The 14,385-nt window shown below is 46.1% G+C and overlaps 1 protein-coding gene across 1 annotated transcript; it reads left to right on the top strand.

The window, feature by feature from the left end:
* Window positions 1-540: 540 nt before the first annotated feature.
* LOC124658055 (probable calcium-binding protein CML36) lies at window positions 541-1,377 on the top strand. The gene has a single exon (XM_047196503.1). The coding sequence runs from the start codon at window positions 711-713 to the stop codon at window positions 1,269-1,271; it is 561 nt and encodes a 186-aa protein (XP_047052459.1). The 5' UTR covers window positions 541-710; the 3' UTR covers window positions 1,272-1,377.
* Window positions 1,378-14,385: the final 13,008 nt, after the last annotated feature.

Genomic DNA, 14,385 nt, shown 5'->3' with positions numbered 1-14,385 from the left:
TCTTCAAGACAATAAATATGATGTACCCAGGCAGAAACGAAGATGCCTGGCTTGGCTAGCAGGGTTCGCTCGTTCGCAGTGCTGCTCCTTCGTGCTATATTGCGCCAATCAAGTTTGGCAACTGCTGCGCTGCAGCCCGGGCAAACTCAAAATCCGTATGAGTAACAGGCCTGAAAAAATGCTGCGCCCCGGGCCATGGCCCTGGTTGCCCGGGGTGTAGCTCCGCCCCTGCGTGGATAGGTGGCGGCAGGGCATGTCGCCTTTACCACCACGGTATTTTTGGTAAATTCGTTCACAGGTGATCCTTCTTATCAATTTGTTGAAGCAGGTGGTCTTATTTGGCAAAATTTCGATTAGACCCTTACCTAAACCCCTCATGATTTGACCACCGCTCAACCCTCACCAGGTCACCATCGTGTCATTGTTAAAAGTACGTACAAGTGCTACATGTTACATGCAAACGACCGTGGAGGAGAAGCCTTCAAAGCGGAGGAGGCGAATCAATCGGAGGAAAGGTAGGTCCGAGCGAGCCGGGTTTTCCCGCGCGAAGCTTCCTCGAAGCTTCACTTCCTTCCTTAATTCTCTCCTGCCGTCCACCATGACTCCTATAATTCTCTCCGGCCTGCCGTCTAGTTCCCTTCCACCTCCATCCCCGCGCGCCTTCCTTTCTCCCAACGCGTGCGCTCCCGGTCCGTTCTTTGCCGGAGACCATGAAACTCACCAGTTTCTTCGGTGCCTCCCCTTCTTCCAAGAAGGGCAAGAAGACGGGGAAGAGCGCCAAGAGCTGCTCCTTCGGCTCCACCGCGTCGTCGTTGTCCACGTCCGATGAATCCGTCGCCACGCCCAGGACCGTCCTGCCTCCCTCGTCGTCTCCGTCCGGATCGGGCTCCGGTTCCGGCACGACGAAGAAACCGGCGGTGACGCTCGCCGTGACGCGGCAGGAGCTGGAGGTGGCGCTCCGGAGCGTCGTGTCCACGGAGGAGGAGCTGGCCGCGATGCTCGCCGACGCGGAGACGACCGCCCTCGCGCTGGAGGGGATCGCGGCGGCCGAGGCCGCGGACGAGGGCGAGCTGAGGGACATCTTCGCGGTGTTCGACGCCGACGGGGACGGGAGGATCTCCGCCGAGGAGCTCCGCGCCGTGCTCGCCTCGCTCGGCGACGACCGTTGCTCCGTCGAGGACTGCCGCCGCATGATCGGCGGCGTCGACACCGACGGCGATGGCTTCGTCTGCTTCGGCGAGTTCACGCGCATGATGATGCATCTGCCGTGAATCGATGGTGCTATGTGGGCCGATCTATGCAATACTGGTATCAACGTGTCGCTGCTCGTTTTCTGTTTATTGCTAGAATTTAGGTGTAATTCAAGTTTTGTTCGTGATTTAACATGTGACTGTACTGTATGGATGGTGATGAACTCGCGATCCATCTATTGCTCGACATGGCCAATCGAGCGCGTGAAAGGAAAAGAAATATCTATTGTACCGAAAATTTCTGAAAATGTCAGCATGTTGTGGTCCTCCGTCTAGTAATAGATGTTGGAAGGTTCGTCTAAATTCGGATGTATCTATGTACTAAAAAGTGTTTAGATACGTTTGAATTTAGACAAACTTTTGATATCAAAAAATGGATAGATGTAGTACTATATATGGTTGTGTTGATATGTAGATTTACACCATGATATGTTGTAACATCCCAGGATTTCAGACAGTTACGGGGTAGATTTAGAAAAGGGTTGTGCATTTTATCATAAAATCTGAAAAAATTCCGTGCTTAATTGCATAAAACACCTAAGGGGGATCAAGTTTCTCTCTCGACACCATCTAGGGTTTAGGGTTTCGAGAGTGCGATAAACTTTGACATGACCTCTTTTGATTTAGGGTTTTGAAAAGAAGTTGATCATCATTTGATTTTGATTTGAATCTTGAGTAATTAAATGAGTCTGAATTCAAATTCAAACTCAAACAATTCAAATGGAATAATGCATTATATAATTCAAACAATAATTATATAACAATATAATTAAAAATAGAAAACAATGGAAATAAATTAATACAAGCTCAATATAGAGAAACTTGAGCTTTATTGATAATCATACACACATACATTGTCCTTACATAATTCATTTTTATATTACAACAATGTGAAATTGAATCTAATAAGAAAAAGAAGATTACAAGCAACTATACTAAAATCCTAGCTACTATTCATCTTCACTTGATCATGTTGATCATCTGGATCATCTTGATCTTCCTTAACCCGCACACAAACAAAAACAGAAGCAATGCATTGAACCAAGTGGCCATGCCACTTGGCTGTTAGAAATAATGACCAAGAGTAGATATGCATCAATCAGCCGAGCTGATCTAGATTGGGAGCAAGTCCCAACAGAAGCTAGCACATAGCTCACAAGGCTTTATGCATGCTCAACAACACACAACCACTAGGGCTAGTCAGCACAACCCAAAAACCTTGTTGTCGACCAAGCAAATCGCTGCCCGGCCATATAAAAGGACGAGTTCAAGGAAAACAACTGATCCATCGACCAGATCATACACAATAGCTTAGATGTTCATCCACAAGAACAAACCACAACAAAACCAGTAAGATGAGAAGCTAGAAATCATTGCAAGCATCAACTAGCAAGGAGGAGAAGGGTAGGATCATCAGAAACAACACAAACTGAAGCAAAACCTCTACATTAGCAACATATCTAGGAGCTGGAGTGAGGTATACCAAAAATCATGAACAAACAAATGGTTTTGTTCATACTTGCACCAGCATGCCCCAACACAAAGTTTCATAGGGTAAATGAACCCTGTTTAATCATCATATGGTCCTAGACCATGTGATGTTGGCAAAGATGGACAAGTGAAAGGACATATATCTTTTATTTGTGGTTTTGGTGTTGATGCCAATAATTTTATATGATCATTTTGTTATATAAGATTTGTTTGGTGTAGCGTTGATAGGTATGCCCAAAAGTTGAAGAGTTTTTGAAGATATGCCATGCTATCCTTGAGAGATTCTTTTGAGAAGAAAGAATAGAAGAGCAAAGAAGAAAAGAGAAAGAATAGAAGAGCAAAGAAGAAAAGAAAAGAAGAAGCAAGGAGAAGGAGGGGTGGTCGGCGGCGGTGGTGCGGGCGGTACCACCGGCCACGCTGCGGCCGGAGCCTCCGGGCTTGGTACCGCCCGCGGTACCGGAAGGTGCCGTGTGGCTCAGTACATTTGCCAGGGAGGTTGGAGCCCCGGCGGTACCTTGGCCGGTACCCCGGCCGGAGGCTCCGGCCTCCCCTCCCGGCCCGCGCCCCTCTCGGCCACGTGCCTTCCTCCGGTTGGCCGCGCCCCTTGCCTAGGAGCGGTAGTACCGGCCCAACCTGGCCGGTACTACCGGCCACCTCTCTCCAACGGCAGGATCGGCAGATCTTCACCACCAACTATAAATAATCTTCTTCTCCATTTGGCTTGGTTGCTCACTCCTTCACCAAAAAGCAAGACACCATTGTTGAGCCACCAAGAACACCAAATTCATCGGATCTCCTCCCTCAACCACCCAAATCCCTTGTGCTTTGGAGAATCGAAGGAGAAGACCCCGATCTACATCTTCACCGAAGCAATTTGCATTTCCCCCTCATTTTGTTGAGGGCCCCCTTGCTAGTGTTCCTCTTTGGATCCCTAGTTGATTTGTGTTGATGTATTGTTGTTGATTTTTGTGTTGTAACAGATTTGGGAGCCTCCAATTCGGTTGTGGATGTGTGCCCCAAGAACCTTGTAAAGGCCCGGTTTCCGCCTCGAGGAAATCCCTTAGTGGAAGTGGGCTAGGCCTTCGTGGCGTTGCTCACCGGAGATCTGAGTGAAGCCTTCGTGGCTGTTGGTTTGGCTTTCGTAGCAACCACACTCCTCTAAACGTAGACGTACCTTCTTGCAAAGGAAGGGAACTACGGGAATCATCTCCGTGTCACCGCGTGCTCCACTCTCGGTTACCTCTATCCTATTCTATCTTTTATATTGTGTAGCTATCTTGCTTATTTGCTTATCTTGTCATATAGGTAAATTCACTTAGTTGCATATCTAGAGAATTTACCTTTGTATCAAGCCTAATTTGAAAAAGAACTAAAAATTGGTTAGCACCTATTCACCCCCCCCCCTCTAGGTGCGGCATACGATCCTTTCAATTGGTATCAGAGCCTCGGCTCTTATTTCGGGCTTAACCGCCTAAGAGTATGCCGAACGAGGATCCCACGGAAGAGGCCACCAAGACGGTCTCCATGGAAGACTTCAATTCGTTGAAGTCCTCCATGGAAGCCCAAATGGAAAGCATGAAAAAGATGATTGCCGAGCTTTTGGCTCCGGCCCTTCCCAAGGCTCCTAGTGTAGAGGTTAAGGACACGGGTGCGTTAGAAGAGGGTGAGGCTTCGGAATTACCCTCCTCTACCAAACCCGTGGAAGGTGATAACTTAAACACCTTAAAAAATCCCATTGCATCTCCTAGGACAACTAGTGGAGGTGATAGCTAAAATCGAGTAGCTCCACCTTTTCTATCTCCCGATATACCGGTTCCCCATCCCCATATGAACATTCGGGGCGACCCACCTAAGTTTTCCATTGAGAATTTCGATACTTGGCAATTTGAGTTTCACTCTCATGTTTGCAGTGCCTCCAATGAACTTTGGAGAATCATCTTGGAAGGCTTCAAACCATACAACCCCGACAAGTTGACTGGAAGAGAAGCGGTTGATAGTCAACTCAACAACACCGCCTTGCATATGATTCAAACTAGTGTGGGGACAAAGGAATTGCATCGTGTTCGGAACTACACCACCGCCAAGGAAGCTTGGGATGGTTTGGCCGCTAGTTGCATTGGAAGTGAGAGCACAAGGAGGAACAAGTATAATGCTCTTAAGAATAAAGCCGAAGGGTTCATGAGGCTACCGGATGAAGATCATGAAGTCATGTATGGAAGACTTCTCACCGTTGCCGATGCCTTCCGGCTTATTGGTGCCACCCACATCAATGACTCTTGGATCAAGGAGAAGTACATTGAATGCATGATGCCATTTGTACCCATTGACGTCAAGACTCTTGTGGGGAGGGAATGCTATTCCTCTCTCACCTCTCAACAAGTCGTGCACGAGATGCAAGCTCTCAAGGTGCTTGAGGAAACCTCTCATGATTCTCGCAATCGAGCTCTTGGGATGGCAAAAGGTTCCAACCTTGCCTTGGCGGTCAACTCCGTTGAAGAAGTGATTCCTCAAGAATCTTATAGGGCATCTTGGAGTATGTCCTATCCGGAAGATTTGCAATGCCACTATCATGATCACATGGCCTTCCATGCAAAGTCCTTTTGGGTTGATCCCGCCAAGGCCAAGGAAGACAACATCAAGAGAAACAACAAAAGTGGGTTCACTAGCTTTGGTCCAAAGACTAGATCATGCTACAATTGTGATGACAAGCGCCACTTCATTGCCGAATGCCCCTATGAGAATAGAGAGCTTCATAATGGGAGGCTCATTCCCAAGGACAAGAGCAAAGACACAAAGGGCAAGTATTCAAAAGCCCCCAACAAGAAATTCTACAACAACAAGACCAAGAAGGGCAAGAGACCCTCAAGGGTTGTGCTAGTAACAAGGGAAGAATATTCTACCGATGAAGTGGGAAGCTCTAGTAGTGAGGAAGATGAAGAAAGCTCAAAGGAATTGGCCGCCATCGTCACCACCAACATTCCCTCTTCATCTCTCTTTGACTCCCCCAATGAGAATTCTCATATCAAGAATGCACATTGCTTCATGGTAAGGTCCTCCTTGGACACATCTATTGTGCTATCAACTCAAAAAGAGTATACCTCCGGAGATGATGATGTTGATGATGAAGAAGATGCAACCTCTAATGGATTGGTCGCTCTTGCCTCCCTCTCCACTAACTCTTCATCACCAAGTGAATCCCCCAATGAGGTCATTCATGTGGAGGAAGAAAGTTGCCTCATGGCTAAATCCTCCGAGGTATCATCTCCTATCCCCTCTATGCCTAACATATCTAGTGATCTAGGGGTTGATGATGCTAGTCTAAAAGTGAAACAAGAAATGCTAGATTTTGATGATTTCATTCTCAACCTACAAGGTAACACTAAAAAGCATGTTTCAAATCTCATGGTTCGTATAGCTCAACAAAGTGATATTATTGAGAAAAAGGGTCAAATAGAGAGAGAAGACTCTCTTGAAATCCATGCTCTTAAAAATGCTCTTGAGGAAAGTCAAGAAACTATAGCTTCTCTTGAGGAGAGACTAGAAACTCTTGAAGAGCCTCAAGATAAAATTAACAAGCTCACAAAAGCTAGAGATCTTGCTAGGGCTAAGACTAAAGTGCTTAAAAAGGAAAAAGGCCCAATTTGAGGTTGATCATGAGAAACTTGTGAAGGATCTAGATGAACTAGACAAAGCTCACAAAGCTTTGAAGAGTGAATTCACTCTCCTATCCAAGTCTTATGAGCAACTTCAAATTAGGCTTGCTACATATGATGTGCCTAGTTCCTCTACTCCTCTATGTGATCATGCAAATATTGTTGAGGAAAATGCTAGGTTGAAGGATGAACTTGCTAAGGCCTCCTCTCCCCAAAGTAAAGTTTCTTTGGATGATCTTTTGAGTATGCAAAGATCAAACAATGGGAAGGAGGGCCTTGGTTATAATGCCAAGGCAAACAAGGCAAACAAGCAAAAGGCCAAGCCCACACAAGAGAAGAAGAAAGCCATCACTAATGGTGAAGCCTCCAAGGGCAAAACCATGAATGATGATGATGCGGGAATTGCTAACCCTCACTATGTTTTATTTAAAGATTATTATGGTGATGTTTATGCTAAATATGTTGGCCCATATGATGGTTATGTTGCTTGGTCTATTTGGGTCCCAAAGACCCTTGTTGCTAACAAAAGAGGACCCATTGCAAAATGGGTACCTAAATCCAAGAATTGATCTCATGTAGGACTATGCCGCGGAGGTTCAAAATGGGTACTTGATAGTGGATGTACAAGTCATATGACCGGCGGCAAGAACCTCGTCAAGGAGTTGAGGCCTAACATAAATGATATCACCGTCTCCTTTGGCGATAATTCTACATCCGAGGTATTGGGTTTTGGCAAGGTTGTGGTTGCACACAACATTACTCTTGTGGATGTCATGCTTGTCAAAACCCTTGGTTATAATTTGCTTTCCGTTTCCGCCCTTGGCAAGATGGGTTTCGCCGTCTTTATTGATAATGATATTGTGGTCCTCTTGTGGAGCAAGACTCTAGAAGTCGCTTTCGTTGGGTATCGCGAACACAACTTGTATGTGGTGGACTTTTCGGGGACCACCACGACAAGTGCGATGTGCCTATTCGGAAAGGCGGACGTGGGTTGGTTGTGGCATCGCCGCCTAGCCCATGTCAACATGAGAACTTTGCAAAGCCTTCACAAGGGGAACCATATTGTGGGTCTAATGGAAAATGTGTCTTTTGCCAAAGATCGTGTTTGTAGGGCTTGTGTTGAAGGAAAAATGCATGACTCTCCGCATCCAAGCAAGACTATTATCTCTTCCAAGAGGATCTTGGAGCTCCTTCATGTGGATCTCTTTGGTCCCGTTACTCATGCTAGTCTTGGTGCGAAGAAACATTGCTTGGTAATTGTCGATGACTACTCAAGATACACTTGGGTCTACTTTCTCAAGACAAAAGATGAGACTCAACAAATATTCATTGACTTTGCTACCGAGGTGCAACGCCAACACAACCTCCTCATTATGGCAATAAGAAGTGACAACGGCTCCGAGTTCAAGAACTATACACTCAATGATTTTCTTAGTGATGAGGGGATTCGACATCAATATTCCGCTGCTTACACCCCTCAACAAAATGGTGTTGCGGAGAGGAAGAACCGGACTCTTATGGATATGGCAAGATCTATGATGGCGGAGTATAAATCCCGCTATAACTTTTGGGCGGAAGCCATCTCCACCGCTTGCCACTCCTCTAACCGGCTCTATCTCCGCAAGGGCTTGAACAAGACTCCATATGAAATACTCACCGGGAACAAGCCTAATATCTCATACTTCAAGGTGTTCGGGTGTAAGTGTTTCTACAAAATCAAAGGAGTTCGTTTATCTAAATTTTCTCCTAAAGCTTTGGAGGGTATATTTGTTGGTTACGGTGCCGAATCTCACACTTATAGAGTCTTTGATATAGCCTCCGGGATTATCATCGAATCTTGTAGTGTGAGGTTCGAAGAAAATAATGGCTCCCAAGTGGGGCAAGTTGATGTATGTGCAGGTGATGAAATACCTCAAGATGCCATAGTAAGAATGGGTGTGGGATTTTTCCGCCCCATTGAGGGACACGGTGTGGCCTCTCGGGAAGAACTATGCTCTACCACGGTGGAGCCCTCATCCTCTCAACATCAACAAACCCCATCTCTTGAAGCTAATGATGCACCAACCCAAGAACAAGAAGAAAACCCTCTCCCTCATGAACAAGATCAAGGACAAGATCAACCAAGAATTCATGATGGCTCCGATGAGTATCCATTTGATATTTGCGCTTCACCAAATATTGTCCAAGATCAAGCACATGAGGATGAGCAACCCCAAGTAATTGAGGAAGCTCAAGTTGAAGGTCAAGATGGGGACCCAAATGATCAAGTTGATCAAGTGAATGATCAAGTTGATCAAGTGACACCTGCAAGGCCAAGAAGAACCAAGGAGGAGATCGAGGCCCGTCGTCTAGCAAGAAGAGAAAGGCAACTTGAGCGTCTTGAACACACACATGACAAGGTTCTTGGTGACGTAAGGGCAAAGGTTTCCACAAGAAGGCAATTGGCTAACTTTAGCAATCATCATGCTTATATCTCCTTAGTGGAACCCAAGAAAGTATTTGAAGCCCTTGAAGATTCGGATTGGTTGGAAGCTATGCATGAAGAACTCAACAACTTCAAGCGCAACAAAGTGTGGACTTTAGTAAAGAAGCCAAAGGAGTGCCGCAATGTTATAGGCACTAAATGGATTTTCAAGAACAAGCAAGATGAGTTTGGAAATGTTGTGAGGAACAAGGCAAGATTGGTGGCTCAAGGGTTCTCTCAAGTTGAGGGAATTGACTTTGGAGAAACCTATGCTCCCGTGGCTCGCCTTGAGTCCATCCGTATCCTTCTTGCTTATGCATCGCATCATAACTTTAATTTACAACAAATGGATGTGAAAAGTGCTTTTCTTAATGGTCCTTTGCATGAAGAGGTTTATGTTAAGCAACCCCGGGGTTCGAGGATCTCAACTTTCCTAACCATGTCTACAAGCTTGATAAAGCACTTTATGGTCTCAAACAAGCTCCTAGAGCTTGGTACGAGCACCTTAAGGAATTGTTGGTAGACCGTGGGTTTGATGTTGGGCTAATCGACCCCACTCTTTTTACTAAGAGGGTCAATGGGGAGCTTTTCGTTTGCCAATTATATGTTGATGATATTATATTTGGCTCTACTAACAAAGCTTTCAATGATGAATTCTCAAAGCTTATGACCGATAGGTTTGAGATGTCTATGATGGGAGAGATGAAGTTCTTCCTTGGTTTTGAGATCAAGCAATTGAGGGAAGGAACCTTCATCAACCAAGCAAAATATCTCCAAGACATGCTCAAGAGGTTCAAGATGACCGAGTTAAAGGGTGTGGCCACTCCTATGGTTACCAAATGTCATCTTGCACTAGATCCCAATGGTAAAGAGGTGGATCAAAAGGTATATCGCTCCATGATTGGATCCTTGCTTTACCTTTGTGCATCTAGACCGGACATAGTGTTGAGTGTTGGTGTGTGTGCAAGGTATCAAGCTTCTCCTAAGGAGAGCCACATGATGGCTCTCAAAAGAATCTTTCGATATTTGGTTGATACCCCAAGATATGGTATTTGGTACCCCAAAGGCTCAAGCTTTATTCTCAATGGTTATACCGATGCGGATTGGGCGGGTGACAAGGATGATAGGAAATCAACTTCCGGGCTTGCCAATTCCTTGGTAGGTCCTTGGTGTGTTGGTCTTCTAAGAAGCAAAATTGTATATCTCTCTCCACCGCCGAAGCCGAATATGTTGCCGCCGCAAGTGGATGCACTCAATTGTTATGGATGAGGCAAACTTTAAAGGAATACGGTGTCATTTGTGACAAAGTGCCTCTATTATGTGACAATGAAAGTGCCATCAAGATTGCCTATAATCCGGTGCAACATTCAAGAACAAAGCATATTGAGATCCGGAATCATTTCATTAGGGATCATGTTGCCCGTGGTGATATTGAGCTTATCTATGTTCCTACCAAAGATCAACTTGCCGATATATTCACGAAGCCTCTTGATGAAGCAAGGTTCTCTTATTTGAGGAATGAGCTAAATATCATTGATTCAAGGAGTATAGCTTGACCATCTTGCAAACACACCTTTGTCTCAAAACTTTATTTGGTTTAGGTGTGGGCATGGAAATAGGGGAGTGCGGTTTAAATTATTGAGCTATCCCTCCCCCATAATGCCAACATTAAGAAATCATTCTCTTTATATCATATGTTGATATGTGAGCTTCAATGATGAGTAGTGGCTTGGACCCAAGATATATCTTCGCGGTGCCATGCCACAACACTCATATATGGTGGCCTAGGCCACCACACTCTTCTTTGTGAAGAGTTGGAGTTATTTGGATCTTATCGTTTTTTTACAACTCCTTGTTCTTATGGGAAATCACTCATGTTTGGTCTTTATTTGCAATATTTTGCAATATTTTGCAAATATGAGTGATATCAAAACTCATGTTTATTCTTTACCAATTTGTTTTTTTTAAAGGGGGTGTTTTAGAAAAAAAAAGGGAAGGCCTGCCGACCCGGGCCTGACCAGGCCGGTAGTACCGCTGGGGCCTGGGCGGTACTACCGCCGGCCTCGGGCCGGTACACACTCCCCCGCCCCCAGCACACACACACGACGCCCCCCATCCCCATCTCCTCACAGCACACACACACGCACGCACGCTGCTCTGCCCGCGCGCCGCCGCCGCTCCCCCGGCCATCCTCCGGCCACCTCCGGCCGGATCGGCTCCGTGGGAACCTTCCCCCACCTCTCCTCCTCCATGGCTCCCGGTATTAGCTCCTCTCTCCACGTATTTTGGTCGTATTTTTGGCTCACATACTTGTTGGTGTTTGGTTCTACATGCTTAGATTTTTGGCTAAATCTTACACTAAGTGGTTGTATCTTTTGTTGATCTAAGTCCTCTAGTATGTAGTACTGTCCATCTCCACTATGTAGCATTTTTCTCTATAGTGTGTGGCCAAGTTTGTTTTTATCATGCATGTGTATTTTTGGGTCATATTTTTGTCTTTTAGAGATGAGCTTGTGCCCTTATCCCATATTTCCCTCGGCTCTGTTCGTCTATTTCACAGGTGCTAGTCGGAAGAGGCGAGGGGATCCAACCCTTGAGGATGAGATTGATGAACAAGATGAAGTGTTACCCCGTGCCACCACTGCTCGTGGTGCTTCTTTGGCAAATAAAAGGAAAGGGAAACCGGCTATTGAGTCCTATGGCAGCGTCCGCCTTCATGCATACATGGCCATTCGCACCGCTAACCCCTATTTGGGGCCTCGGTCTTCTCGCACCCGCAACCGCCATTTCTACACCGAGGCTCAAGAGCGCATATTCCATGAAGTCTATCCTCCCAAGGTGAAGGTTGTTGATCAACGGTATATCAACATTGACCAATTGAAGAAGAATGCCTACTTTCATGAAGCTTTTGGAATTTGTGAGGAGTTTGGTTTGCTTCCCATTATGACTTTCCAATGCAACTATGATCCGTACCTTGTGACTCAGTTCTTTGCCACAGTCTATTTTCATGATGATAAAGCTCGCTCCATTACTTGGATGACTCGTGATGTGGTACTCACTACCACTTGGAGCACTTTTGGACAGATTCTTGGCTATCCTATTCCGGAAAATTGTGAAGACGACCGTTCTAGTGGTTGGAGGTTTCACGGGGAGACTAATGCAAGCACCAAAGATGTTCTTGAGCCGCTCTATATGCCCGGTCGATGCAAGCTTGGATTCACTTCCGGTCTCCAACCCGTATATGATATTATGCTTCGCATCTACCGTGAGACAGTTGCCCTCAGAGTGGGTAATGTTGATGAGATCCATTCGTTTGTCATTGACTTGATGCTTCAAACTCATCTCCGGAAGGGCAAAGGTAAGAAGATGGATGTCATGGATTGCCTGTGGAACCAGATCTTCGGGCGTATGGTGGAGAAGAGGTCTCCTTCCTTTGCTCCCTTCATCATGAAGCTTATCTCCGAGGTGTGGCGTCGAAATTTGAGGGAGCTATTCCGGAACCATACTCAACCCTCACCGAGCATCGTCGCAAGAACATTCCGATCAAGGATCATGGGCTCCCAGCCTTCTACCTCAGCCTCGCAGCCTCCTTCTACCTCAGCAGCTCCTTCGCGAGTCCCGCAGATCCTTCCACCTGCTCCCGCTCGCCGGATTGATGGTTTTATTGCTCATATGGCCCTTGGGGGCCTCCGGCTGACTCCGCATATGATCCCATGCTCGAGCCCTCTTGGTACACCAAGCTCAAGATCAAGGTAAAGAAGACCTTCGCCTCCAGCTGGATATTCAGGAGCGTATGTATGACGCCTATGTGGCAGAGAAGAAAGCCCGACGCCGTCGAAGAGCATCATGACAAAGCTTGGTGTGGAAGTGTCTCCTCCGGGATCCGAAGAGAATATCCTTCCGAAGCCTCGGTGGATTTCTCGCTCATAGCCAGTGGTCTGATGGCGAGGATGGACCCTCCTATGATGTCGACTCCGATGTTGCCGGGGACTTCCTTGATGCCTAGGGACGATAGCATCGCTCTTCAACCTTTTTGGCATCTTGATGTCAAAGGGGGAGAAGAGTTCTATTAGGTTCGGGATTTGCATGGGAAGTCACAAGCTTGCGTTTTTCTTTGACTCTTTATGCTTGTGACTTATGGTTATCTATTGTTGAGAACTACTTATCTTGTTTTATGAACCTTATTTATGTGTGTGAGACATAGGGGCTATCTATTTATGTATGAGACATTATCTATCTATCTATCTATGATAAAGACTAAGTGAGCTTCATGTGGTATGATCTCTAAACTCAACACTTGTCTTTACTCACATATGCTTGTCTTTGCTCAAATGCAAGTGATGAATTTTTTTGCCTACTATGTATATTTGCACTTGTTGGTAAATCGTAGTTTCTTGAGTATTTTGTTCCTAGATTATGTGTCTCTTACTCAAATGATAATTCTTTTGGATGCACATGTCTAGGGGGAGCTTATTACATCGTCTTATAATTTTATTGCTCTTATACTCATTTCATATGCAAATCTTATGTTGTCATCAAGAAACCAAAAAGGGGGAGATTGAAAGGACATATATCTTTTATTTGTGGTTTTGGTGTTGATGACAATAATTTTATATGATCATTTTGTTATATAAGATTTGTTTGGTGTAGCGTTGATAGGTATGCCCAAAAGTTGAAGAGTTTTTGAAGATATGCCATGCTATCCTTGAGAGATTCTTTTGAGAAGAAAGAATAGAAGAGCAAAGAAGAAAAGAGAAAGAATAGAAGAGCAAAGAAGAAAAGAAAAGAAGAAGCAAGGAGAAGGAGGGGTGGTCGGCGGCGGTGGTGCGGGCGGTACTCACCGGCCACGCTGCGGCCGGAGCCTCGGGCTTGGTACCGCCCGCGGTACCGGAAGGTGCCGTGTGGCTCAGGTACATTTGCCGAGGAGGTTGGAGCCCCGGCGGTACCTTGGCCGGTACCCCGGCCGGAGGCTCCGGCCTCCCTCCCGGCCCGCGCCCCTCTCGGCCACGTGCCTTCCTCCGGTTGGCCGTGCCCCTTGCCTAGGAGCGGTAGTACCGGCCCAACCTGGCCGGTACTACCGGCCACCTCTCTCCAACGGCAGGATCGGCAGATCTTCACCACCAACTATAAATAATCTTCTTCTCCATTTGGCTTGGTTGCTCACTCCTTCACCAAAAAGCAAGACACCATTGTTGAGCCACCAAGAACACCAAATTCATCGGATCTCCTCCCTCAACCACCCAAATCCCTTGTGCTTTGGAGAATCGAAGGAGAAGACCCCGATCTACATCTTCACCGAAGCAATTTGCATTTCCCCTCATTTTGTTGAGGGCCCCCTTGCTAGTGTTCCTCTTTGGATCCCTAGTTTATTTGTGTTGATGTATTGTTGTTGATTGTTGTGTTGTAACAGCATTTGGGAGCCTCCAATTCGGTTGTGGATGTGTGCCCCAAGAACCTTGTAAAGGCCCGGTTTCCGCCTCGAGGAAATCCCTTAGTGGAAGTGGGCTAGGCCTTCGTGGCGTTGCTC

The sequence above is a fragment of the Lolium rigidum genome, chromosome 5 (genome assembly GCF_022539505.1).
Source record: "Lolium rigidum isolate FL_2022 chromosome 5, APGP_CSIRO_Lrig_0.1, whole genome shotgun sequence".
Lineage (NCBI taxonomy): Eukaryota > Viridiplantae > Streptophyta > Magnoliopsida > Poales > Poaceae > Lolium > Lolium rigidum.
Note: the sequence above shows the minus strand (reverse complement) of the source record. Positions and strands in the feature narration are given on the sequence as shown.

Excerpts from the sequence above, each read along its gene's own strand:
- LOC124658055 (XM_047196503.1), top strand. The coding sequence starts at position 711 with ATGAAACTCACCAGTTTCTTCGGTGCCTCCCCTTCTTCCAAGAAGGGC.